The 27,555-nt window shown below is 38.4% G+C and overlaps 1 protein-coding gene across 1 annotated transcript in view; it reads left to right on the forward strand.

Annotated features, from left to right (window-relative positions):
• atp8a1 (ATPase phospholipid transporting 8A1) overlaps positions 1 to 27,555 on the forward strand; it is a 114,498-nt gene that overhangs the window by 17,494 nt on the left and 69,449 nt on the right. The window contains exons 4-16 of the mRNA XM_047353416.1: positions 1,299 to 1,397; positions 5,527 to 5,572; positions 5,783 to 5,823; positions 8,158 to 8,231; positions 9,515 to 9,584; positions 9,676 to 9,803; positions 12,127 to 12,238; positions 12,923 to 13,088; positions 17,251 to 17,378; positions 19,501 to 19,578; positions 19,685 to 19,773; positions 22,363 to 22,407; positions 25,969 to 26,041. Of these exons, the coding sequence (XP_047209372.1) occupies positions 1,299 to 1,397; positions 5,527 to 5,572; positions 5,783 to 5,823; positions 8,158 to 8,231; positions 9,515 to 9,584; positions 9,676 to 9,803; positions 12,127 to 12,238; positions 12,923 to 13,088; positions 17,251 to 17,378; positions 19,501 to 19,578; positions 19,685 to 19,773; positions 22,363 to 22,407; positions 25,969 to 26,041 (1,149 nt within the window). The remainder of the gene's footprint in view (positions 1 to 1,298; positions 1,398 to 5,526; positions 5,573 to 5,782; positions 5,824 to 8,157; positions 8,232 to 9,514; positions 9,585 to 9,675; positions 9,804 to 12,126; positions 12,239 to 12,922; positions 13,089 to 17,250; positions 17,379 to 19,500; positions 19,579 to 19,684; positions 19,774 to 22,362; positions 22,408 to 25,968; positions 26,042 to 27,555) is intronic.

Below are 27,555 nucleotides of genomic sequence, written 5' to 3' on the forward strand. Positions count from 1 at the left end.
GACTGTCCCACTTAGAGGAAGCTGTGTGGTTAGGAAAGAACTCCATCCAGTATCCCTTTGAAACGTAGCCAGTGTTAAATCTTTGTTTCCTGTTGTGTCGATATGTCGACCTTGAATAAAACAGCCATGCAGATGAAAGAGACATGAACTTAATTTCCAGTAGGCTGGCTTACTACTGTGGTTCTGCTGGTATTTACATGTTAAGCAACTGATGTTTTTGTTAACATTTTATTGCGACAGTGCTTCTCATTTTGTTTGCTAGTTAATTCGGCCGCTTCTTACATCCACAGTCCCAGGATGACGTAGTTTAAAATACAGCAACATTAGCTTCCGAAAGCTTCCTACTAGTGTGGTGCTTTTTTAGTACAATAACTTTAAGCATGAGTGTTTACCTATTTTAACAGTGTGGGCTACCTCTTAGAGGAGCTAAAAAAAATAAAGCATGTAACATTTTCAACACTAGTTGTTTGATAAATAGTTTATTATTAATAGTATATTATTTCACATTTGTTGATGGTAATTCATTTGAAACAAAATGACCCAACATGTACTTTAGAGGGGCAGCAGTCAGCCAGTGATCAGAAACCAACATTTATCTTTTAATTGGCTCTAAAATCACTATTTCACTTTGTTTGAATCACCGAATTCATCAATATTAGCAACTCACGTCTTTATTGTTTATAAACTTAGCAAAAAAACTGCATGTACATGGCTACAAGTTTTTGAGTTTTATCAAAATCAGATAAAGGTTGTAAAAATATGCTTTGATGCATAAATTGGATTGGTCTTTTATTTCCTTCGTGTCCTGGATTTAAACTACCACGCCTATCAAAGAACCTGTAGCACATTTGTTTCTTTTTTATGGGTTATAGTACTTAGAAAAAAAAGGCAATCTGAGGTCAGACTTCTAAGAGAAATGGAAATCAGTATTTCTAATAAAGGCACAAAAATTAGACCTAAAAAAGGACCTAAATAAAATAAAGTGAATTCATTTGCTTTCAAAAGTTTGTTTTTTGCACTCACTGTTTAATTATCAAATGATTGCCACAAGATAAAAGACATTTAGTGATTTTTAGTTTGTTCAAGAGAAGCTGTGTGAAGGGAAATACTTTTATTTGTAGCTAAATGTAACAGGAAGATAGCATTATTACTTATCCTTCCCTGTTACATCAGTTATACTATACAGCATCTTTACTGGTGAGGACATTACCATGTCAAAATAAAATGCTGTTTAACAGATAGGTTTCAGGTTAAAAGCATCACTTTAATCCATAATTGGGACTTTGTGTTTTATTTAGCAAATCCCAGATGTGTCCCCCACTGGTCGCTGGACCACACTGGTGCCGCTACTCTTTATCCTGGTGGTAGCTGCTGTCAAGGAAATCATTGAAGATCTGGTAAGACAAACCTCAAGCAGGTTGGTTCTGGCTTCTTTTAGTCGGTTACAGTTTCAACTTAGGCTTACTTTACACTTTACACTGTAGGGATGTTCCGGTCTTAAACTTTATTAAAATCAAGTAAGTTTCATTTAAAATAAAAAGCAAAAACAGAATATATCTGTACGGGGGGGATCTGTAGTTTTTCGTTGCTCTGTAAATCTTGAACTGTGAACTGTGGTGGGTTTGTCAAAAAGCAGGTTATGATGGTTATCTGACTACAACACACACAGTCACACCATCAGACACACAGATGCAAGCATGCGCATTCATTTCTGGGGCTCCAGCTGTGCCAACTGGACCCAAAAACACATTTAGTCAATTAACTCAGAAAAGTCTTCTGCTTATGCACAAAGACAGTTTGTACTGACAAAACAAAGCAACTGCCCTGAGCATTCTGAGCTGTTGAACAGACGCTTAAAGATGCCTTAGATTGATGGTATTATAGTTTTTAGTATAAATCTCAATGCTTTAAAAAAATACACTAAAAGGAAAAGTAAGCTTATTGGTACTCGCCTTGGACCACAGGCCCCTTACCCAGTCCTGGGTAAGCAGCAGATGGTTGCTGGCTGTTGTGTTGTTTTGTGGATGGAATGGGGGTGGGTTAATAATGTTAAAGTCCTATAAAAAATATGTGCAATTAGCTTTTGGTGTGTAATCCACTCAACCTACCTTAGCAAAGCTTGAGAATGTTGCATTCTACTGTATTGCAGTGACACTGCAATGCGATCCCTCGTGCGGGTCCCGGTGGGCAGTTACTTTATACTACACGGTAGCGTCTATCGCGGGCTGAAGGGACCAGCGCAGCATTTTTACTCCTGGCTCGTTGTGGAAAACATGGCAACAGAGTGGATGATGACACCATCTTTATCGCTGAAGGTCACCTGCACACACGTCTGTTCTCTGTACTGCGCTGTCCCTCACATGTTGACCTGACAGGGCAGCATCGACCCCTAACTTCATGAATCATGCACACACTGTACAGCACGCGCCTTACTTTGTTGCTGGCTGTCTCTTCTGCAGCAGCCTCAGGCCGTTTGTTCAGAGCAGTTCTGCCATCATTCAGATTTAAATGTCCCAAAATGGGAACATAATAGGGTGAGTTTGTACTACAAGTGTGATTTTCTACAGTATCACTTGCTTTTTATCATCAGGTTTGACCTGAAACTAAAGACTAAAAACAAAGATATGGCAACGGCTTTTATGTTTTCCACTATGTTGGAAGTCTGTGGAGGGCTGATGATGCAGCGCTTGCTGCAGTGTGAGCTTACACACATTATTTAAATACAGTGCATCTCATTTTCTCTGTGCCTGCAGAGACAGAAGCAGTGAATATGAGAACAAGTGGAAGCAGCAAACCCTTCCGAGTCACCCCCTTTAGATGCATCTCTGCTCTCCTAACATGTCTTCTGAATAGGCAGAGGTCTATCTGTGCTGCTACACCTAATAGTGTGGATGAGTGAAGATGAGCTGACAGCTCTGGCACAGGGCTTTGGAGAAGCAAACTTTTTCTGGGCTCAGTGCAGCCAAAAAAAGACTGATGCCGTGCACCACAGACCAGTCCATTCATTAAAACGTCCTGCATGTTGCAGGGATTTTAACTATAAATGCCTTTAGCCTGAGTCTGGAAAGGATGCCAGGTTGTCACAGAGGTAAAGATACTAATAGATGGAGATTTCATTGTAGCTCACCTGTTATAGTTCAGAATTTCTACACTTTGTAGAATTTGATTTCAGTATTTTCCAGGTCTGGAAAGGTATAGAAAATAGGAGTATGGATAAATAATTGCTTTTCCAGACTTTTTCCATAATCCCATCATCTAAATGCTTTGTCCTTCCTTTTTTCCTTCTTTGTGTCCTTCTTTTCTTCCTTCATCGTATACTTTCTTGTGTCCTTTCTTACCTGTGTTTCCCTCTGTCCTTCTTTCTTTCCTTGTGTCCTTCTATCCATTCCTTCCTTCTGTACATCCTTCTTTCCTTCCTTCTGTTTTTCCACCCATTGTTTCCTTCCTTTCTTGTGTTCCTCCTGTCCTTCATTCCCTCTTTCCTCTTGTCCTCCCTTTTTCTTCTCTTGTGTCGTTCATTCCTTACCTTTTTGTGTTGTTCCATCTTTCCTCATTTTGTCTTTCTTTGTATCTTTATTCTTTTCTACTCTCCTTGTGTATTCCTTCCTTCCTTCCTTGCTTCCTCGCATCCTTTCTTTCTTCCTTCCTTGCTTGCTTGCTGTGTTTTTGCAGTTTCTACATTCAAACCCCACTTAACAAATATCTACATTTTTAAAAACAAAATGAAATGTACTTGTTTATATTTTCAAATGAATTTAAGGGGCGAAGAACTCTGGATGGTTGAGTCTGGAGGAGGGAATGGATTTTTGACATGAAGCATGTGTAGGAACCCTGAGATTTGACAACACAGAAAAAATCCAAGTGCTCACTGTAGCTCCTTTAAGTTAATTTAAATCCATGTTCTGGCCACTTATCATTCCTCTTTCTACATAAAATAGCAAGCTCCTAAAACCCATAAATATTACAATGCTGGCAAATAAGCGTAGATTTGAAGAAAAAAAAAAAAGATTGCATTTGATTAATTATGTTTGTTGCCTTAAACATAAACACCATTGGTTTTCATTAGGCGACACTGGACTGGTAGCGGCTGTTTAATAAAAGAGGTGTTTTGAGTGACAGTCTTGACGGGCTGAATTTGTTGCAGATTAATTTAGATGGCATTGATACAAAGCTCCTCTTGTAAACATGTAGTTAGCAGAAATGTGGGTGGATATGTCCTCTTCTTGTTAATCAACTAGAGCACACGTTGCTCTCAGGAGCTCAGTTTTAACGCACAGTAATCATTTTAATGAGATGGGTGCAGCAACACGTTATTACTCAGCGTGATACTGGTTGACAAGCTGTCCCTTGGAATCAGCTTCAGAAATCACAGCTGATTGCGTGATTGTTGAGCAAACAAGCGGGACACGAGGGGAAGCGATGGCACACAAAAGTGTTCACACCCCTTGAACCTTTTCACATCTTATGCAACAGCAAACTTCAGCTTCATTAGGATTTTTATGAGAATAAAGTGGAAGAAAATTTATTGATGGTTTTTATTAAAAAACAAACCTGTTAAGTCTTAAAATGGAAAGCATATGGCACAGCTGCAGACCTAACAAAACATAACTGTCCACCTGAACTTGACAAGCCGAAGAATGAAAGCATTAATCAGACTCTGAGGGAGCTGCAGAGATCCATATGGCTCAGGTGGGGAGAATTTGTTGACCCTATGGTGAAACAGTGGTGGCAGCATCATGCTGTGGGCAAGTGGGGGTGCTTCAGCAGGGTTGAGGGAAAGATGGATGTCTATATAGAGCATTTCTGGAACAAAACTGTTTATAGGTGTCGAAAGGCTTGGAACTTCAGCCGCACAACACTAAACACACAGCCAGAGCTACAAATGAATTTCTTAGATTAAAGCATATTCATGTGGCCCAGTCAAAGGCCAGACCTAAACAACTTAATTTTAAAGTTAATCTGTACACGATCCGTGGTTTTTAAGTAAAGCAAACTTGACTGTTGAGGTGCAGATGCTTCTGTCTGACCCACTATGTGACAGTTTTTACACCAACACTTTAATCCTCCTTGACTTTTGTCCTTCTTTTAGGTGAGCCTGCAGGGATAACTGAGAAAAGTTAAGCTTTAGATGAAAACGTCCTGTTGGCACCACACAGGGGAAAAACACTGCAGTGGTTGTACTGCAGAGGTGGATTAAATGCTGAATGATGTGGCTGCTGCGGATTGGCAGTCGAGGTTTTATCTCACTTTAAGTCTATAATGCTAATTTATGCATCTGCATCTCCGTTTGTCCGGGTACAAAAGTCACTTTTTACAGTTTCTGCCGCTTTGTTATTTCATAAATGAAGTGGGGCAACATATTTGAAAATGTGTTTTTTGTAATTGCATTTATTCCTCACCCAGGTTGAGCAGTGTGGTGCGTCTCGAGGCCCATAGGTGGAGAAATATTGGACTTAAGCTTTCTTGGTTTAAATAATTAATATCACAACATAAAATGTGCTTATGGTAAATGTTTGTTCTTTGCAGAAACGCCATAAAGCTGACAATGTTGTCAACAAAAAGGAATGTCAAGGTACTGAAAACATTCTCCTTATTTGTGGACAACTATAGGATTTATGGGTTCAGTAGAAAACAAGCTATTCTCTCTGTTTTGCAACATACTTACAGAACATCAGTGTCAGTCTTGTTTTTTAAAAACAATTCTCTTTGTCTCTTTATTTTTGACTTCTTTTGTCTGTTTTGGCTCCAACTTCCTCACCATCACCTTTATGACTCACCACAGTTTTAAGGAATGGCGCCTGGGAGATTGTGCACTGGGAGAAGGTATGTACCCACAGTTTGTCAACACTTCGCAATTTACGTGTTCTGAGGTGAAAAGAAAAGACTTGGAGTACCCATTTTGGTGCTGTTACTGCACTTTTACACTCCATACTGCATCCCTAAACACATGCACACTGTGTTCCCTTCGGGTTGGCCTTTGGAAAGCGAGATCAGAGGTCAAAGAGCAGCTTCGTCTCTTCCCTTATAATAAAACTCTTTCATTTCTGTGGCCCAAGCAGGCCAGCTTTAAGCAGAGTGTGCAGATGAAACACCAGGCTGTTCAGAAATTAGCTACAATTTGGAGCTAGTTGGTAACACAGCTCAGTAAGGACGTTTTAGCTTTAAACCTGATCTCCGGAACATGGTGCAGACAACACTGCTTTGCTTCAATTCATGATGTATTTGTCGATTTTTCCCGAAGCATCAACAAGCTTTAGTCTCAACACTGTTTCCAATTGTTAAACAGGTGAAATATTTTTCATCTAATTGATACTTTTACCTTGCTTATCGTATTTTGAGAGAGGTACCTGTCTTATTTCAAATCAGAAACAAATGTCTTGGTAGAATAAATTGGTTAAATGAATTCTAAATTTCTGTCTGCAAGGGGTATGAATACTTTTAGACTTAACTGTAGTTTGGTAATCTGTAAGATCTTCTAACTAACAAGCTGGTGTTATGCTGACATTTGTAACCTTGTACTTCCTATGCCCCATTTCAGGTTTCAGTTTTATGAAAGTAAATTTCTGAATGCTTGGCATACCATGGTACGGGTAACCAGCCCATGACTGTGTGAGATCCACTTAAAAACGTTTCTTCTAGCCCTACTGATCCAGTTTGAGATTATGCTGAAATTATTGCAAACAAACGCCCACCTTCACAGAATGTGGGTTTGTTAAATGTTAGATAGAAGTAAAGCCTTTTTTTTTTATCATGTAGCCTTTAATTTTTTTCCCATTGGATGGAAATCTGTGCCTCTTCTCCTTGGTTTCATGTGAATGTCCCATCCCTTTATAGACTGGGATTCTCTAAAAAGCCAAAGTTTAAATAATAGATGAGTTTTTCCTTCTCAGCATGCATTTTGCAGAAGCATCTTCTGTTCCACATGTTTGTCTGGTCTTGTTTGTTCCTATATTAGAGCATCTTGAATAAAACCAAAGTGACGAATTTGTATTTTTGGGTTGTTTTTTTTAAATCCCTGTCATTTCTTTTTGTTTTTATGTGTGAAAAAGAATATTCAAAGCATTTTTATAATTCATTTTTTTTCATCAGGAAAGAACAGAATTGCATCAATGTTATTTTGCATCTTTAGTTTCTGACCATTTATTTATTGATATATAATATATAAAATATACATATATATATATATATATATATATTTTTTTTTTTTTCTTTTCGTGTTTTAGTTAGTGCCCGCTGAACTGTGTGCAGGGTTCTGTCTTAATGGAAGACGACTTCAGCTGCTCCTTCAGTGTCTTCTCATTACTATTAGATGTTTCTGTGGTTTAATGTTTATATCATTCCAGCTGTGAATTTTTATTCCCTCTGCTGATTTCGTGTTTTCTGTGCTGTTTTATAGCCAGCTCGCAGCAGTAACCAGTTTATTTTTCACAGGTCGAAGTGGGTGATATTATTAGAGTAAATGGCAGTGATTTTGTTCCTGCGGATGCTGTCATTTTATCATCCAGGTACAGGAATCGCCTTGCTGCAAGACTTTGGGAATCTTTCTCCCTGTGTCCCTTTTTTCGTCTGGCACTCTCAGCTCGTCCTAAAGAATGATGGTTTATTAACTCTTTAAGTCAAGATTTTCAACTGTAAATCTGATGGAGCATTACAAATCTGTATACTTTTGTGTACAAGATAATGGCCATCATTTCCTTAGGTGGGCTAGGAGTAATGTGAGTTTTGGATTAGATATGAGCAATCATGTCTTCATAAATGATCTCCTTCTCCTCTTCAGAAACCATTTGGATTTGGTCAAAATTTGACTTTAAAAAGAGAATTTGACTCCTCAGCAGTATTTAAAGCAAAGATCCTGCTTTGCCCATGCAGCAGTTTCACAGTTTTCCTAGATGGTTTTGTGAAAAGGAGAACACATAGAGAACCATACCTCTAATCATACAGGAGTGATCATCATGCTCTTCATGTTTCCCTAAAACTGAACCAATTGTCTCCTACCCTTTCCATGTTTTCTTGTGTTTTTTTTCCCTTTATTCTCCCATACCCTCTCTCTCTTTTTTTTGTTTTTAACCCCTCCATCCTCCTTTCTTGCCTCCTGTGCAAACTACTGCCAAACCTCCTCCGTCTCGCCCCCTGCTGGTGTTTGTTTGGTAATATCAGGTGGCTGTTGGGGAAGTAGTCAGAGCTGCAAACGGAGATCATCTCCCGGCTGACCTCGTCATTCTGTCATCCAGGTCAGCAAACCAGCAAAATAACCAACTGAAACGGCTGTGGGAGAGATGGGGTAGGGGCTTTGTTCCAACTGGGATCAGATGTTAGAGACTTTATTTCCACTCTGCAGGAAGGAAGGAGCCCTTTGACTCTTTGGTCACAGAACGTTGATTGCACTGTCGCTGTAAAGTCTTCATACCTCTTTTCCTCATTTTGTCAGGTCACAACCCCAAGCCTTTCATTTATTTTATTGAGATTTTATGTGATTGATAGAAAATTATAATTATTTACAGAATAAAATCATATACAGTTATGAACCACTTTGTATCGTTTTGTGGTTGTAACATGACAAAATAAAAAATTTTCAAGCGGTATGAATACTTTTGCAAGGCACTGCGAAAACAAAATCTTTACTTTAAATAGTTTTTTGTTTTAAAAAAGCACAGGCTGTTAAATTAGGGATTTAATGTTTTATTTCTTTAAACAGTGTTAGTATGCTCACCTTTAAATCTAGGCCTAACACTTCTGCTCTGAATGAAAGCAGACTTGTGGTATTTGGGAGCACATGCTCCATCTACATCATGCTGTCTTCTGGGTGTGAATATATTTTTCCATATTCACGCCTTTGCATGGCTTTCATTGCATCCTGAATGCAGCGGCTTTATTTGATTGAGCAGTTTGCACGCCGTCACATTCCAAGATGATTTCTGTATGTGCTATCTTTCTGCAGTGCATTGCCACTTTTTCAATTCAGTTTTAATTCACTTGTCACTGGAACATCCTTCTGCTCATTTTTATCAATCAGACCTTCTCTGCGAGGAGATTACTGTTAACAGAGCTGCTAACCAGTGACCCAGCTCAACATGTAACCACAGGCATGCTCTAACCCTCTGTCTCTGTGCCAAGAGTCTGTCTGAGGCCCATTTGTCTGCATTGTTTGTTGTGCTTGGTATGCCTGCTTGCTCCTGTCACCCAACTCTGATGTTTCCTCTCTCTGTCCCGTTGGACCTTATTCTAGCTTCTCTGGAAAGACAGTTAAACTACTGGGAAACAGCAGCCCCAAACAAAAATGTTGTCTGGCCTGTAGATGTTGTAGATGCTGTTTCTTAAGCAGACAGTGTCAGTCAAACGGTGGTGGCAGTTTTTGCTGGCTTCAACATCTTTGTTTGTTGTGCTTTAGTCTTGCTGTTTCTCTTCTGTAACCCCTAATCTCTTGCTGTAGTTTCTTACACATTGATTTGCCATGAACTGTTTACTATAAAAATGATTTTTAGCATTGTTTCTGTATCGTCTCCCTCCACAACAGTGAACCACAGAGTATGTGCTACATTGAAACATCTAATTTGGACGGGGAAACGAACCTTAAAATCAGACAGGTCAGTATGTATTTCCTCTTCTTTCTTTAGTTACAGCACAAACATTTACAGCATAGAAATAAGTTAAACTGTATTTTTATCACAACAACAGGGTCTCCAAGTGACTGCAGACATAAAGGACATTGAAAACCTGATGCGGCTGTCGGGGCGGATGGAATGTGAAAGCCCAAACCGACATCTGTACGAGTTTATTGGAAACATCCGCCTGGATGGGCACAGGTGAGCTCAGTTTCACCGCCACGTATCTATCCTCTGCTTTACTTTCCATCACAGGAGCTCATTTGTCAGAAAATATTTTGTGTTTTATGGCGTGAGGAAATAAATGAAATATACTGCTGCTTGCATATTAATCAATTTGATTTGGAGGATTTGGAATGTAGGATATTTGGTCTTCTAGGACATCATGGTATGGCTCCAAATGTTCCTGTTCATCTTAATTCAAGTCAAAATTGAGTTAATTAATGTTCTGGTTTCTATCCTAAACATTGTGAGCTAACTTTACATTATGAACCAGTTCTCAGTTATCCATCAATCTTTTCATAAAATATATAAATCCTGACGTCATGGGTTAGTTTAGCATGTTGAATATGTCATCATGGCACCTTTGCCAGCTTTTTTCCATCTGATTAATTTTCCTCTGCTCTCTTTGCTCACATAAGTTGTATTTTGATAAAGCCAAGTTCTCAACAAAGCTTTTCAGATCTACATAGTGTACGTCCCTGCTTTAGTTGGCAAAAAGTATAGTGAATCTGAACTTCTATAAAAAGCTTCCCAATTAGGACTAAGTTTTTAATTGCGGCCGACCGTAATGCACTGCAAGGCTGGTGTTTCTCTTTAACAAAACCCCATTTCTGTCTGAACACATCAGCTGACAAAGGTGTCACTTGTATAATTTAAAGACATCTGTGCTGTTATTTCAGCTATATTTAGCTCTGCCTTGATCTTAACCTTACTGCTGTAGAGCAGTGGTTCCCAATCTTTTTGGGACTTGTGTACCCCCTGAGCCATTTTGTTATACCACAGGTACCCCTCTACTGTCTCTCCGTCTTTCTATCTCTCTTTATCAGATATTTTATCTGTTTCTGTCTCTTTCCATCTTTCAATCTTTAACTATTGTCTTTCTTTTGCTATTCATCTATCATGTATGTATTTAATTACCAATATCACTCACGACGTGATCTCATAAAATGTATGACATCAACTGGGAAAACTTAATGTTACTACCATGTTGGTGGGGTACCCCCCTTGGATAATGGTGGGGAAACGCTGCCCTCAGTCAAACGTGTTAGTAAAACTAGAATGTACAACAAATGATTATTGAATGAAAAAGGTTTTATTTAATCTCTTTAACTTGAACAGTTTGTTCTTAGGCATTTTATTCGTTTCAGCTCAAATTAAAAATAAAGATAACTCTGTTGCTGTGAAAGTGAATAAGTAATCTAAGTAAATACAAAACAACATAATACCCCTGTTTTTGTTATAACAAAAACTGGAGCTCATTTGAACAAGTCCCCAATAACCAGACATTTAAACGTACAAACTCATGAACAGAACACCTAACAAAAATAATGTTCAGGCTCAGCATATCAGTTTTACTTTGTTTTTTCATCATTTAACTTAACTTTAATGAGACACTTGAGATTGCTTGTCCTTGATAAGCTTTGATAGATCAACAGAGGGGAAACCGCTGTTACTTTTCTCTCTCTTTCTCCCAGTAGCGGAGCGTCGTGTCGGTACACAGCATTGACACCCCTGCTCTAGTCTTTCCCACCTGTAGTTGTTTTATTGTGCCTTTTTTGCTGATTTGGTTGATAAAATTGTGGTATATTTTGCACCTGGGTCCTAAAAACGCATCACGCATCCAGGAGTTATCTCTAACTGATGATATTTACCCGTCACCCTGGAAATAAAATATTAAATGCAATGTGCTCACGTACCACTAGTACACGAGTACCCCCGGTTGGGAATCAATGCTTTAGAGGGCAAATGTTTCAATTGTTTTTCTACATAAACTTTGTCCAACAATTTTCTGATTTTACAGAGCGAAAGATTTCTTTCCTAAAGGAGTGCCGTTTAATGAGGCCGTGAGGAGCTATGCTCAGTTCGAGCTCTTCATTAAGTTAAAAGTTCTTTAAAAAACAAAACCACGCTTATTTGAACACCTTAATGGACGGCAGTGTTGAAAGTCAAGGTCCAAAAATATGTGAGGACTACTTCTTCTTTTTGTTTTGGGTTTAAAATGCTAAATCATTTCCCCGAATGCCAGTCTTTCATTTGTACATATGCATGCTTTTGTATGTATAATACGTTGGTTTGTATATTTAAGGCCGTGACTATTTTCTGAAAATGGAGAAGAAATATTAAACCTCTTTTTTTCTTCTTAGTAGTTGTAAATGACATGTTACAACAAACTACTCCCAGATTGTAGTAGTGACCTTATCGGGGAAGAATCAGGGCAGTTTTATCAGTCTGGGAAATAATTTTAGAAGGAAATGGGGGTAAAGTTTGAATGCCCTAACAGCAGTGTTGCTTTTTACCACAGCACGGTTCCTCTGGGTCCAGACCAGATCTTATTAAGAGGGGCCCAGCTGAGGAATACACAGTGGGTCCATGGTGTGGTTGTCTACACAGGACATGACACTAAACTCATGCAGGTAAAATCATTCTTTCTTATTTAGTGTATTGTGCACTCAGGTTCGTCCTATAGAGAAAGAAAATGAGAGAATATTTATTTTCAATGATTCTTGCACATTGGTGCTTTTGTAGATGACGTTACAGCTAAACAAGGGCTACAGTGATTAAACTATCTGCTACTTGAACAGTTTTAGCTTAAATGCATTTAAATCTGGGCTGCACGGTGGCACAGTTGGTAGCACTGTTGCCTTGCAGCAAGAAGGTCCTGGGTTCGATTCCTGGCCTGGGGTCTTTCTGTATGGAGTTTGCATGTTCTCCCTGTGCATGCGTGGGTTCTCACCGGGTACTCCGGCTTCCTCCCATAGTCCAAAGACATGCCTGTTAGGTTAATTGGTAACTCTAAATTGCCCTTAGGTGTATGAATGAATGAGTGTGTGTATGGTTGTTTGTGTGTTGCCCTGCGATGGACTGGTGACCTGTTCAGGGCGTACCCTGCCTCTCGCCCATAGACTGCTGGAGATAGGCACCAGCTCCCCTGCGACCCACTATGGAATAACCGGTAGAAAATAACTGACTGCATTTAAATCTCTTCAGATATTTTATTACAAAAATACCCATAAACTGAATGTTCTTACACCCACTTAGCAGTGAAGGGACACCTCAGTTTTTTAGACTTCTTTCCCATCTGCTCACATGTTCCCCAGAATTCAACACGTCCTCCCCTGAAGCTCTCCAATGTGGAGCGGATCACCAACTTTCAGATCCTCGTGCTTTTCGGCTGTCTGCTGGCCATCTCCCTCATCTGCTCCATCGGTCAAACCATCTGGAAGTACCAGTACGGCGATGACGCCTGGTACATGGATCTCAACTGTAAGAGTCCCCGCAGCTACGGCTGCACATCTTATTTCCACATATTGTCTCACTTGTTCATATCGACTTTTTTCCTTTTGCCATTTTAAGTTCCTTAGCAGCTAGTACGCGTTGTGTTTTTCTGTTGCCTTAGTTAATTTACATTTTGTACAACAAGTGAAATATATGACGATGTGGGAATAAGTAAACCCAGAAACATTGTTTGTGATGTGGATGAATGTCATTGAAACAGAAATGGTTGAATATCACTGCGCTGCTGTACTTTTTTTGTTCCTTTCTAATGTTCTGTTTGATTTTTGTTTTCTTTGTTGTCGTTTTTTAACAGCTCCAGGTAACAACCATTTAAAAGCCTTGGCCATCCGTGAATGACCCTCCCTTACTAACCCCTTACTGAAGCTCTGCCTTTGCTAAGCAAATGAAGCCCCCTACCCTCACCCCCTATATGGCTGCCCTACTTTGTATGGGCCCATGCCATGGACAAGCACAAACCAGGGATCCAACAATAGGTTTTTCCCCTCCAGCTCTCTTATACCTTTGTCCAGTTATTTTCAGTGCCTGATGCAAATTGTTTCACTTCTCTTCCTTTTTTTTTTATTTGTGTCACGTTAAACTCTTTGCAGTTTCCAGCTTCAGACCTTTTTTTGTTTTTACTTCCTTTAATTTTTCTCGCAACTAAATGGCAGCACCTTCTTCTGAAGATGAGATTGTGCTCAGGAGGTTTTTTTCTCATAGCAGGAAGCTCTTATGCGTTTGCCGCTTGAACATAACGCCTTGCAACCCAAGGGGCAAGAGCTGACATTTTTTAAGTGCCTCTGCCACCCTCTCAGTCGCATTTTAGTTTTTCAAGCCAGATAAAACAGGGAGGATGGCTGATGGAATCCTGCTTAGTTCAGTGCACTCCAAACGTATTCATACTACTCGAACTTTTCCACCTTTTGTCACAATACAACCACAATCTTTCAGTTATTGGGATATTATATGTACAGTTTTGAAGCAGAAGGAATAGTATACATGGTTTACAAATGTATTGACAAATTAGAGCTGCTTGATAATGGGAACTATAATCATGGTTAGTTTGGTTTAGTGAAGGGGAACAGGTTTAGATTATGTGTCGTTAAGATAGGAAAAATAATTGCATTTGAAGACAGTCTATTACCTTAAAATATACATTTTACCTGAAAAGTGAAAGTATGGCACACCTGCAAGACAAGCAGAGAAGTGGCCAAATGATGCAAGATTAACCTGGATGAGCTGCAGAGATTTAAAACTTGTATCTGTCCAAAGGTCAACCTTTACTTGATAGGAAATAGGCCAGAGGAAAGCTGATTTAAATACACTTTTATTTGTAAATGATTCTGTAAAGCGTGAATCCATTTCCTTCCAGCCCATAATATCACATTGCAATACAATGCAGTGAAGTTTGTGGTTGTTATGATACAAAATGTTGAAAAAGCTTCAGTGGTTAAGAATACTTTTGCAGGGCTTTGAATGTATCCTTGTATCCTCAACTCTTTTACCGGGTTGCTGGTCTGTTGGGATGAAGCTCTGAACCTGGTATGCAAAGTGCTTATCGTGACTTCTGCCATTTCTCTCTACCTTGATAGGCCTTTTTAGGACAGGTTGTTCCTCTGGCCAATTCAAGCTTGCATTACAACTTACATGGCCCCCCTTTTATTCCTCCACACTGTTAATTGTGTTACTGTTGGCTCATTAAAGGTTTTAACATTGTCCCCACGGACATTAAAACCGCCATCTAAGGGATCACGTGTCAGAGATCAAGGAAGTGTAAGTTGTAAAGCAAGTATCCATCTTGAAATAAGGAGCTGTTGAGGTTCTGTCCAGTGCATATTATCCATCCTGTGACAAAAGAGAGGTGCAGAGATTGTCATTTCTTTTTTTGACTCTATTTTAGTATAAATCAATCAGTTAATCAACATCTCTATAATAAATGCAGACAAAAATAGTCAGTGCAGCGCTGACTCTAACCTTTGCTTATGTAGTCTGATTAAATAAATAGATACATTTCACTTTGACATGATTGACACTGGTGACTGCATTTGATTGGGTTAATACAGCAGGACAACTGGTGCAGCTACTGAGTTTAAATATGTTTGGCTTTTCTAAGTCTGCTTTGGGTAGTGAACATGGAGTCTGTAGGTAGCAGAAGTTTTTTTGTTTTAAATTTTCATAATTATACACTACGTTATCAACAGATGTTAATCCCTAAGATAACCAAACAATAAACCTAATTAAATTAAGTAAAATTATTAGAATTTAAAGTTGCAAGTGCATTTAATAATACGTAGTGTATTTAGTATAAATGATTTTAAAAACAGCTCAGTACAGAATTCAGTGAAACACTCAGAAATCAGACTATTACAGTATTAATCTTCGATTGTTTCATGCGGTTATACTTTAAAAGCCACACACTGCCTCATTAAACCTTCTGAAAATGTGAATGATTTTAAATAGCCACATATACGCATACAGCTGCTGCAGTGGCGTTTCTGCTCCATTCAAACTCAAAATTGGTGAAAGACCAACAATTCTGGACAGTTGTGATGATTTTAATTTGTATCCCCGGCAGAGGACGAGATGATTGAAATAAAATGCTGGGGATGTTCAGCCACTGAGAAATGTTTGTCTTCCTCCGACTACGAAGCTCCACTTTTACTTCCTGGCCTGTCTAAAAATTCCTACCTGCCTATCAGGGCCATTTTGGAATATATTTCTACTTCAACCTACTACTTGTATTTCTGATTTGGCCATGTTTCTTTCAGTAGGAGGAAAAACTACCTCAGAAAACTTCCCGAATCCTTGAAAATGTGTCCTGCAGTGGAAACGCACTTGTACACAGTGACGGCAACATATGAGCCTTTTTTGTCTTTACTTTATTAATGAATCAGCTTTTTTGTTCAAATCAGAGCATGTTATATTGATGCGAATTCCAATATTGACTGCGTAGTTTCGAACTATTTCAGACCTTTAAAAGGCTTTGCAGATGGTTTCACGTTTAGAACTAACAATTTAAATTGACCATTTGAAGGAAAAACTATTGCAGGATAGTAAAAATATGTGCAAATGTATCAGTGTGACTTGGATCAGTTGAGTATTTAATTTTTTCTTACCCTAATGGACGGCAGGCCAACCATAAACATTGATATTTGCTTTTTTTTTTTTTTTTTTACACAAATAATCTTAAATTATTTTACCACTAGATTAATACAACTATACTCTGATGACAGTAAAGAAATCAGCTATAATTTTGCATTTATTAACTTTAGTTTTGCATGTCCGGATTTGCTTGTTTGATTGATCTAGTCTCAAGCCTTTGTCATCTAATACCAACTTGTTGCCAACATTCCTCTCTACCATACTGAGCCTGCTACTTGAAATAACTGAAATGAGACGATGTTAAGGTCACACTCATTCTTTTACTGATACAATCCACCCTCTCTTTTCCACTCTTTTTGCTAGCTGAGAATGTGCTGTGGACTGAATCTCCCTCCGTTGTCTTGAGAGCATCTGAAATGTCTGTCTTCCCCCTCACTTCTAAAAAAAAAAAAAAAAAAGAAAGCATTATTCCCTGTTTTTCGTGTTGTAGTATGTAGCTTTCCATTCTGCCACTTCCTGTTTTTTCTTTGCTTATGAAATCATTTTTTCATGGGGAAGGGCTGGCCCTCTCAATCGCAAAGCTAAGCTCAAGGCTTGGGTTGAGGAGGGTAACATTTGCATCTCCTGCAAGCTGAGGAAAGGTAAATCACATCCCTCCTGTTTTCATGTTTCGTGTCAGTGGGTTTACATGTTGATCATTACCAATTGTTTGGGGCTTTTTGCTGGGTACCAGTATCATTTATTGCATAGTGCTTTGTAGAAATCATTGCCTGGATCATGCTGGATGCCAAGGCTTAAATCTTTGGGACTTTGAATTGGATTGGTAATCGGTTGAGGAAAAAAACTGAACTTGGGTGGAACGAAAGGCCACTTCCAGCTAATGCACAACATTGGTCCAGAAACACTTTGTGGATTTGCTGAATGTTGACCCTCAGCCGGAAGTAGCTTTTTTGGCATTTTGTTTTGACTAACATGTATTTAACCAAGCAAACACTGATGAGTTTTTTCTTGTTTCATTGCTTTTTATCCAAACCGTGTCCCCTGACAGATGGCGGGGCTGCAAACTTTGGCCTCAACTTCCTCACCTTTATTATCCTTTTCAACAACCTGATACCAATAAGTCTGCTGGTCACACTGGAGGTTATCAAATTCATACAAGCCTTTTTCATCAACTGGGTGAGTCAACACACTGTCCATTTCCTTTTTGTGTCAGTGTAAACATTACAGATAGAGAACAACCACATAATGTACATGTTGTGTGCCTCAAATCACTGAAGGTTCTCACCATTACGCTCAATTAAATATTGGAAATACAATTTTTCTTCAATTTTCTTTTGTTTCTTTCAGAAAATTTATGTAGAGATTAAACCTTTAACATGTCCACTGATAAAATTCTGGTTCATTGATTATCTGAAGATATAGATTAAGTTTTCCTTTTTTGCTCATAAGTTCAGTTTTTCTTCATTGACTGTATGTATAAACTGTTTTTACTTGGAGCCTGTTTTACATCATGAAGACATTTTTCCTTTAGCGTCTTGCATAGGTTTAATAACCCCTTGAACTTTTGATTCATTGCTTTCAATGTTTTATACAAAAAAGAAAAACCAGAAAGGTGTAACCTTTACTTATATACCACCATTTATTTTAATGCCAATAAATAAAATTCAGGGCAACCAATGCCCTTCACTCAATTAAAGTAAACACACTCCATCTGTTTGTAATTTAATCTCGGTTTAAATCCAGCTGCAGAGAACATTGAACATAATAAAGACCAAGGAACACAGCAGACAGGTTACCAGATACCTCATAGATCATCACAGAGCAATGTTTAATCCATCAGCTGATAATGGGTACTGCAAACACACCACGACAAGGCCGTCAAACTAAACTGACAGAGTATTAATAAGAGAAGCACACAGAGGGGGCCATGGTAACTCTGGTAACGCCTGCAAAGATCCTGAGCTTGGGTGGGAGAATCTGTCAGCATTACACATGCGCCCATAAATCCGGCCTTCATTAGAAGAGTGGTCAGATAAAAACTGTTGTTGAAAGAAAGTCATATGATATCAGATCATTTAGAGGACACAGCCAACATGAGACAGAAGGTGCTCTGGTCAGATGAGATCAAAATTGAACTCTTTGACCTACATGCAGAATTTTATGTGTGACAGAAAACAGTTTATGTCACCCTGGGAATACCCTGTTGTGAAACATGGTGGTGGCAGCATGATTATGTGGGGATGCATTTCTTCTGCAGGGACAGGCAAGCTAGCCAGAGTTAATGGAAACATGAATGGAACTAAATACAGGGAAATCCTGGAAGAAAACCTGATAAAGGCTGCAGAAGACGTGAGACAGGGGAACAAATTCACCTTCCAGCAGGGCGGCCACCTTAAGCTTACAGCCACAATGGAGGGGTTTAGATCTAAACATATTCCTGTGTAAGAATGGCCCAGTCAAAGTGTTGACCTATGTCCAACTGAGAACCTGGGGTCAGACCTGAAAGTCGATGTTCACAGATGGCCTACATTCAGTCTGACTGAGGTTGAGCTGTGTTACAAGTGGTGCTATTAAAGATTCAGTCTGTAGGTGGGCAAAGCTGGTGGAGACATACCCCAAAAGACATGCAGCTCCAACTGAAGCACAAGGATGTTCTAAAATACTTTGTAGAAGGTGGGGTAAATACAAATCCTTGCACAAAAAATGTTTCAAACCTTCTATCCTTTTTTTTCCACTTCTCAAATATATAGTACTTTGTGTAGGTCTGTCACATACAAATCAAATTAAATACATTAAAATATGTGGTTATAATTTGACAAAAATGTAAAAGAAAATCCAAGGAGTTTGAATACTTTTGCAAGGCACAGTAGCTATACTGAAATCTTGTTAGATGCATTAATCTAAACTTTTTTTACTCCTTTTTCCAATTATAAAATAGAGGTCGGTAAGGAAAAAGTCAATGTATGTCATTGTACTTCTTAAAACACCACACTCTACGTCAAGAAGTTGAAAACAGAGCAGAAGAAATGTACGCATCTCAATCCCACATCATGTGAAGTGTATGAATAGAGATGTGAAATGTTCTTACATAATCTCCCTAACTAGGTCAACCCACCAAGTATTTTCTCTGTGTTTCACTTTTTTTTTAAACAGACCCACACATTTTTAGTCAGTTTTATTCTTCATATTCTTAATGAAACTTTTATTCTTTTTTTTTTTCCCTTGCGGGTCAGAGCAGTGAAGCCTTTGGACTTTGTGTTTTGTCTTTGCTTTAATTGCTCTCCGTGATTTCTTTTAGGACACCGACATGCTGTATGAGCCCACGAACACGCCGGCTATGGCCCGCACCTCCAATCTGAATGAGGAATTAGGCCAGGTAAACGGCTTATTTTAAATTATTTTCTCTTATATAAGACTCTAAGAGTTTTTTTTTAGTTTTGGAATTAACTGTGCACCCATAAGCTGTTTTTCTACCCATACAGGTGAAATACATTTTCTCTGACAAGACAGGAACACTGACCTGTAATGTGATGCAGTTTAAGAAGTGCACCATCGCCGGTGTGGCCTATGGGTATGTCCTGCTTTTACATTCCCTGCCTTCCACCCCCACATCCCTTACCATTGCCTCCTCCACAGCCTTTATTAAATGCTGCGTATGCTCTGTTCTTCCTCACCTTCTCGTTAGCAGCTGCATCACTTCTCTTCCTCTGAATGTTAACTATAAATAAAACCTGGACAGAAACTTGCAAGCGAAGGCTCTTCACACCATCGTCTTTGCCGGCCTTTGGTGTTTGCGAAGACATTATTATTTTTGCGTGTATGGACTTTGACTTAAAAGCTAATTATCTTCAAATTATTATTTTTTTCAGCAAATATGAAACATTCCCAGTGACATTTTAACGTTTCATGAAATCAGTTCTTGGGTTTTTTTTTCTACTCTGATTTCAATTCTCTGCCTCAATAATTAGCTTTAAACAAATGCAAAACAAGTGGGCGAGCTGAATGTCTTCAGAGAAGCAAATCAAGTACAGGCATGACAGTACATGATTAATCCCATTAGGATTGAATTAAAAAGTGTGATTGATGAAGTTCACACTGAAGCACATAAAAGATTATTTTATCTTAGATTGTCTCTGCTCCAATTAGGCTGTTATTACAATCACTGTAAAGGCGCCTTGCTGACAGTGCTGGTCCTCGGCTTAACAATATCGCTTTCAGGAGTTACTGTGAAAAAAAAAAAAAAGTACTTCACTGAGGTCTTGGCATGTTGCACAAAATGCATTTTCTTTTTAGATCGTTTTGTCCATCTCCGTGTTACCTCGGTCTTTGTTTTAAACACCCCAGTCATGCTGAAACCACCTGTGCCCGCTCCAGATTGTTGTCACAACTGGATATTTGAGTTTCTGACCAGCCTGTTAGGGCAGGTCAAGCTGAAAATAGGCCAGTTTCATCACTTGTCTGTTTGTCTTTGCGTCTCTTCCTTTTTTTTTTAAATCTCAGAGATGCACGTCTCTTGAAAAATGATTCCTTTGTGCATCTTATACATGTAATTATATGAGGATCAGGGAAGACATCACACATGTTTGGTTCTTTTTACTTTTTTTAATTAGGCTCTCCAACTAAAGCAATACCGTAAAAAATGTTGAATTGTTCTGTTTTTTCTTGAGATTACTAGAGAACACATTTGACTTCATCTTAGATAATTGCTCTAACATTATGTAAAAAGGGAGAACATTTGAGGAAATGCAAAGAGAAAAAAAAAAATACATACTTAATAAAAAGAAAATGTGAAACCATGTGCCTAGCGCCTACTGAGTAGCGTGACTTGTAATTTTTGTCCCAGCGCACATAGAAAACCCCCACTGACACCAACGCCTGCGTGTGCGCCTCACGACAAATTAAATGCTGCTGTAATTAATAAAGCCATGCCCAAGGGTGTAGACATTAATTATTTCCACTGGGTTGGAGTTCAGATCTGAAGGAGAAATGATGCTAGTTTGAAAAAGGATGTCTCCCTGAACCCTCTGGAGTGTCTGGACTGTAGTAAAAGCATATTTTTGGGTTAAAATCAAACTCACCAAACATAAGGTTGTAACTATTATTATTACAATTTTGTTTTTAATATTTTATGCCAAATAGCTAGATGTTTTAGTGTTGTATCAGATATGTATGTAGATGTTTAATGCAATATTCTATAAATATGCAGATTTATTTGTTGGTAATGCTAATGTTTCTTTAGGCAGAGTTTAAGACAAAATGGCTCAGACATCATATGGAAAGCTGTATTGTTCTGCAGAGTACTATCATTGGCAATAAAAAGAAAAAGTTATACACAAATAGTCTCAGTAATTTTCAATGTACCTTTAGCTTTAGTTTACATTATTCTTAATCTATGTAGAAATTAAAACTTGAAACTTCAATGTTCCTTTCCCAATAACTGATACACAACTAAATGCATCACTGAAGTCCTAATGTTTTTCCCATGTGCAACAGATTCGTCAAGTTCAAAATTCAAAAATTCAGTTTTCTTCCTGAATTGCAGTCTGTCGCCACACAAAATCCATCCATCTTTGGAGGATCTGGTGCTAACATCATGGTGCCAGGTACCTTAGCACACCTTTATGAGCATCAATGAGTTAGGACCGTTTTAGCAGCAAAAGAGGGACCAACACACTGCTCATAATCTTATGCCAGATTGGTGTGTATGTATATACTGGAGTAGTTAGCAGTTTTCGTGGAGCTATAACATTAAAGAGGTACTATCCACATAATACCAACACTTTCCATTGTCATGTGTGAAGGAGGATACATAGATGCTTTCAGACCAGGGCGATTTGAGTTGCTACCAGCTTCAGATACCAAAGCAAAGGCAGAGAAAAACGTCCTCCCTTTGAAACAGCTACTGCCAAGTTATTTCTGCATTTCTTTTTCTTTATTCTAAGCTACTCCTTGAAAGTAGTGCTGCTTGTTTGTGGGCCCTTGCAGTAAAATGCATGTAGTATATTTGAATATTTAATTAGACAGCATAGTAATTCATCTGACTTTCGATGCTTTAACAACCTCATTTTAACTCCAGTCCCGGCACCTGAACATGAACACATTATGTCAACCAAACAATTTGTCAACAAGATGCTTTTTGTTTCCACCTTCGCTCCAACAGCAATGTCCCTGAAGCTGAGGAGGGTAGTTTTGCAGAAGAAGACTGGTAAGATGATTGGTGTAAGAAAAGAAAAACGTGGTAGTTTTTCCCCTGCCTTTGTGATGTATTAGTGCTGCATTGCCTTGTGGAAATCGTGACTTTGAACACAATACCTCAGTGTGTGATTCCTCTCTGTGCCCGTGCAGTGCTCCCTGGATGTGTTGTATGTGACTGTAGCTCTTAACACCGTGTTATATCTGTTGTGAAAGAAAAAACTGTGTGATACAAATGGTTATGGTTACAATTTTAAAAGCAAATATGTAGTTTTCCTCATGCATGCGTACATGTGCAGGTTTGATTTGATAAAATAATAATAATATCCAGAAAAACATTCACTGGTTGCTATATGTTGTTCAGGCTGAAGCCGTGGTTTTCATTCAGCATCTTAAATTCTGTTTAACTTTGGCAATGGCTGCCGCTTATATTTATACCCTCTCTTTCTCACATGCTGCAAACTCTCACAGTCTTCACACGTTTGCAGCATGGGTGTGCCTTATCCATTCTGCATGGAGGATTGGACTCTGTTTGATAGATTGAATATACTTGCTGCAGGCTTCCTCGGAAGCATATTTCTTGATTGATATTCTCCTTAAAAATTAGACATTTTAAAAAAAAAAGCAAATTTGTCCAAGTTGAGCAACTAGCTTGGTAGAGCTCACTTATGAGTTTTTTTTCTCCTCCTAGCTTGAAGAGGACAGCAGGATGTGTCCAAGTTTTGATCTGGATCGCCAACCCTGATTATTGACCGTGAACTGCCTTCACCATTGTTCCCATAGCGACAGGACCTGAGTGTGCTGGCAAATAATCGATATCTCAATCTATTCTCACTCAGTCTAGCTCCTAGTAAATTTCATCGAGACAAAGAATGCTGCAAGCTGCTCTCTTGATATAATATAATGTTGAAAAACGTGAGGAAATAAATACCATACATTTCAACCTTTTTAATGAAGGTTAATGACCTGAGCATGAATAGCTTTACCAAACACGAGCTTGTCCTTCTAGTTGTGATACAATTCCAACACAAGTCTTACTTTTTGACATTTTATTATCCTGTCCCTAAATTTGCGTCCCAGCATGTCGGTTTTCAAGCTAGATAATGTCTCTCTAAGTCTCTGTAAGCTGTCAATCAACGGCCATAGCTGCTGCCTGCCGGATCTATAGGACTTCATTAATCACAGTCATAGATTGATCCCTGCAGGACACCCAGTGAGCAACTAGTGGCTATTTTTAAATTTACATCCCTTATGCTTTATTATTTATTACCAAATACTTTATTTCTAACAAAAAGATGAAATCAAAATGTTTTTTTAAATAAATACCTGCATTTTCCTAATTGGTAATTTTCTAAGGTTAAGATACATCTAAATTACAATAATAATAATAATTCATTTACTTCAGTAATTCAATGCCATTAAGATTAATTAACTTTGACTTGGTGCTCATGAAAACCCCAAATACAGTTTCACAGATAATAAAAATATGATGTTGCACTAGGGTTAGCCTCAAGTCTTTCCATTCAAGTCAAGTCCCAAGTCCTAAGCTTTATGTTTTAAATCCTAAACAGGTAATTTGACTAGAAATGTAATTGTAATTACAGTAAAATGATGATGGCTAAGAACAGTTGCTACTTCACACGTATGTTTGTTTGAGTTCTGGGTAACTGTGGCGATTCTCAGTGTTTTTAGACATTTCTTCACAAAATGAGAACAAGAACCTTTCACTTTTTCGTTCAAACATGCAAAATAATCTGTGATTTAACTATCAAGCAAAAATAAATAAATGTCTATTCATCAGTCGTTAAGCTAACATTACCCTGAATTTAATCACTAGCCTTGATAAATGTTTCTTTATGTTAGAAATGTTGAAGGAAGTTGGACGTTGTCTTCAGTTTTCAACTCGCATGCTTTTCAAACTACATCTCCAGTTTTTCACCACCTCTTAATTTTTAACAAATTAGGTAACTTGAGGTATTCTTTTTCTCCAAATGTTGTTCAAAACAATTTACATTACTGTATTTTGACTTGCCTCTCTTCTTCTACTTGAATGGATGATGTGTGAGATGTAGGGATTCTGTGTAGTGGCTGAATATCAGAAGCACTAATCTTGGTTGATTGATGGACTGAGATGTCCAGTATTTATAAGTCAAAAGACTTAAGACCAAATGGCGTCACGGGTCAATGTGTTGAGGTCCGAGTTTAGTTTTAGGCTTTATGGGATTTCATCAAGATGAGTTTTAGGTTTTATGTGATTCCATCAAGTATGTTCATTAGGAAGTCATGTGACTTGAGCCCCCAACTCTGCATAGGACCAATAGAAAAAGGATTTTTAATACAAAAATGTCCGCCTACTTAAAAGTATGGCCACTTCTTCCTTCCACTCAACCTTCCAATAATATGCTTGGATGCAGTACTCTGTGAACAAGCAGGTTCTTTAGCAGTGACTTGCTCTTTTTGTGGAGGGTGCCGGTGCCTATAAACTGGACAACTTCCGTCTTTCCTGGGACTCTGTCACCCATCACATATTTCTGTGTTAAAAATATGTTTTGTTTGGTCTTATGTAATCTGAATTAGCTGTGTAAGCCCTAATTATTAAACTTAATTGGAATACCTGGTTGAAATATATTGTTCTGTGTTTAAATAATCTATATAATGAGCTTTACTTTTTGAATTGAATTACAGAAATTGGTTAACTTTTCTCATATTCTAATTTATCTAGATGCTCCAAGTAGAGAAGTAATTAGCCATTTACTGGAATGGAAACAGAGATTAATGTTTGAGGGTGGTCTCTTTATAAAATAATAATCTCTCATATCAGGACTTTGTTTTCTGAATAATCCACTTCTGGCATCAAGGACAGAGACCCAAATACTTGCGCTTCACATTGTTTTATTGAAGCCCAGGAAACCAAGATTTGCATTCTGCCTGTGATGAGGTTGATTCAATTTATGTCAATACTGCTGGCACACCGCACTGACTGCGCTATTAACTCTTAGAGATCTGTCAGTACTTGGGTAATAAATCAAGTGAGAAGCAGGGCCATTTTTCTTCTAGGCTTGTGCAGAGCTTATTTTGCAACCACAGGTGTCACATGGTTCTACCTTTATGTGTAAGATCTACTTAACATAAAAGCTACGCTCGAAGTACTTTTTAATAATAAAACGTTAGTTAATGTGTAGTTTCTGGGAAACGAAGGCAAGAAAGATATTTTTAGGTTTTCAGAAAACAAAATATTGTGGACAGGTGATATACCGTTAATATAAACCTCTCTGGTAGGGCAATAACAGGAGATTAAAATTACTTCTGAATTGCAGGGAAATTCTAATTTTCTTGCCAGCCATGTCTTACATTGTTTACCTTAGAGATAATTTCCACTTGTTGCTATATTTATTCTTTTGTCATCATCTCCATTGTTGTCAAAATGCGCTTTTATTGTGATGTAGAATGCTTATCTGTTATTTAGTGGCCCAGTCTAATGTTTGCTCACGTTCTCGTTTGGTTAGTGTGTTGTTCAGTTGCTGGGTCAAAGTGTGTTCTGGTGAGTTGATGTCTCCCCTTTGCCTCTCTCCAGGCACAGCACACACTCATCAGAGGAGGCTGGATTTAATGACCAGAGCTTAATGGAAAACGTTCAAAGCAATCACGTAAGTAACGCCAGGGATCCCAGTCGCCTGCCTCTAATGACTGCTGCTGCTGCTTAGAACAAAATTAACAGAGATTTTGAGTCTTACTCTGAGCTTTTGTATAATTTGTTTCTTGCCTTTTTAAGTAGACTTGGCATGTATGTTGGGGATGATTTATTAAGGATTCCATAAAGTCATACCTTAGTATAAGTTCAGTTAAACCTTGCTTAGACTGTTAGCTTTCAAATTACTTTAAACAGACAAAATCACCCATGAAGCTAAGCGAGAAACTCATGAGAAGCAAGGAGATCAACCAAGGAGCAATTTATCGTAGAATTCCCCAGACACTCTAGATGTGAAGTAAGAAGAACCGTCATGACCATCTGTACATACAGTAGGTTGGGTGAAGACTGATTGTTTTGCTTGTGAGTCACTGAGCTGTAGAGCAGAGTTGAGGAGGCAGAATGTCAGATCTAATTATGTACAGTATCTCTGCTCAGGGAAAATGGTAATCCCACTGTGATGTTTACTTTGTTATGACAGCAGAATCTGTTCACACATTGGATTTGTCTAAGGTCTGCTCCAGCTCCACGTTGATAGTCCGTCACCCACTGCTAATTACTAACCGCTGTTTTAAAACCCCAGTCTCTGTGCGGCTTCGGTAAAATTTCTGCTCATGACTAATCTGTTGTCCTGCAGCCGGGATTTTTAATCGGTGCTTAGCATCACATCACTTCTTGAGTTTTCTCACCTAATATTTATTTATGTATTTTAAGACTGTTTCAAGGAAAACAGTTGCCTGGTCTTCATTCTAAATCAAAACATTTATTTTTTAAATATTTTGAAAACATTAAATTTAGCAATGTCGCTGTCACTTGCATGGTGGTGTGTTTTTAGAGTGTTGAATTCATTTCACGCGTAAAACTCTCACTCTGCCAAACACTTATAGGCTGTCATTAAGATTCTTGCTAGGACATTTCTAATTATTGCCACTTACAGTTTTACATGTCTGGAGGCTGTTTGGAGACATAATGTTAACACAGTGGTGAGGTTTTAACAGTTCTGTTAAAATTAAACACCTTCTAGTGCTGTTTATGTTGGACTTTTGCTCTGTCTGTTGAGTTCCACCAACTTCCTCTTCACTTTCGACTGACCCTTCAACGTATTTACACATTGGACAAGTTTGAAGTGATAACTGTTTGTCACTACTGCCTTGGCACAAGTTACCCAGAGTTCAGTGGGAGAGCGAGCTGCAGCACTTCTTCCATTGTGTAATTGATCAGATCTAATTTTGCCTTTACAGGAAAGTTCAGATGGGCTTGATTTTTCACCCTAATTTTTCACATAAATATATTTGCACTTTTATTCTTACAGTGCCTTGCAAAAGTATTAACAAAGCCTTGTCCCCATAAACTATGCTAGAAATTTAACTCAGCAGAACCCCGCCAGAACACAACACAGTGAAACAGGGTGGTGGCAGCATCATTCTGTGGGAATGTTTTTCTTTATCAGGGACAGAGAAGTTGGTCCGACTT

Source organism: Girardinichthys multiradiatus, chromosome 23, assembly GCF_021462225.1.
Source record: "Girardinichthys multiradiatus isolate DD_20200921_A chromosome 23, DD_fGirMul_XY1, whole genome shotgun sequence".
Lineage (NCBI taxonomy): Eukaryota > Metazoa > Chordata > Actinopteri > Cyprinodontiformes > Goodeidae > Girardinichthys > Girardinichthys multiradiatus.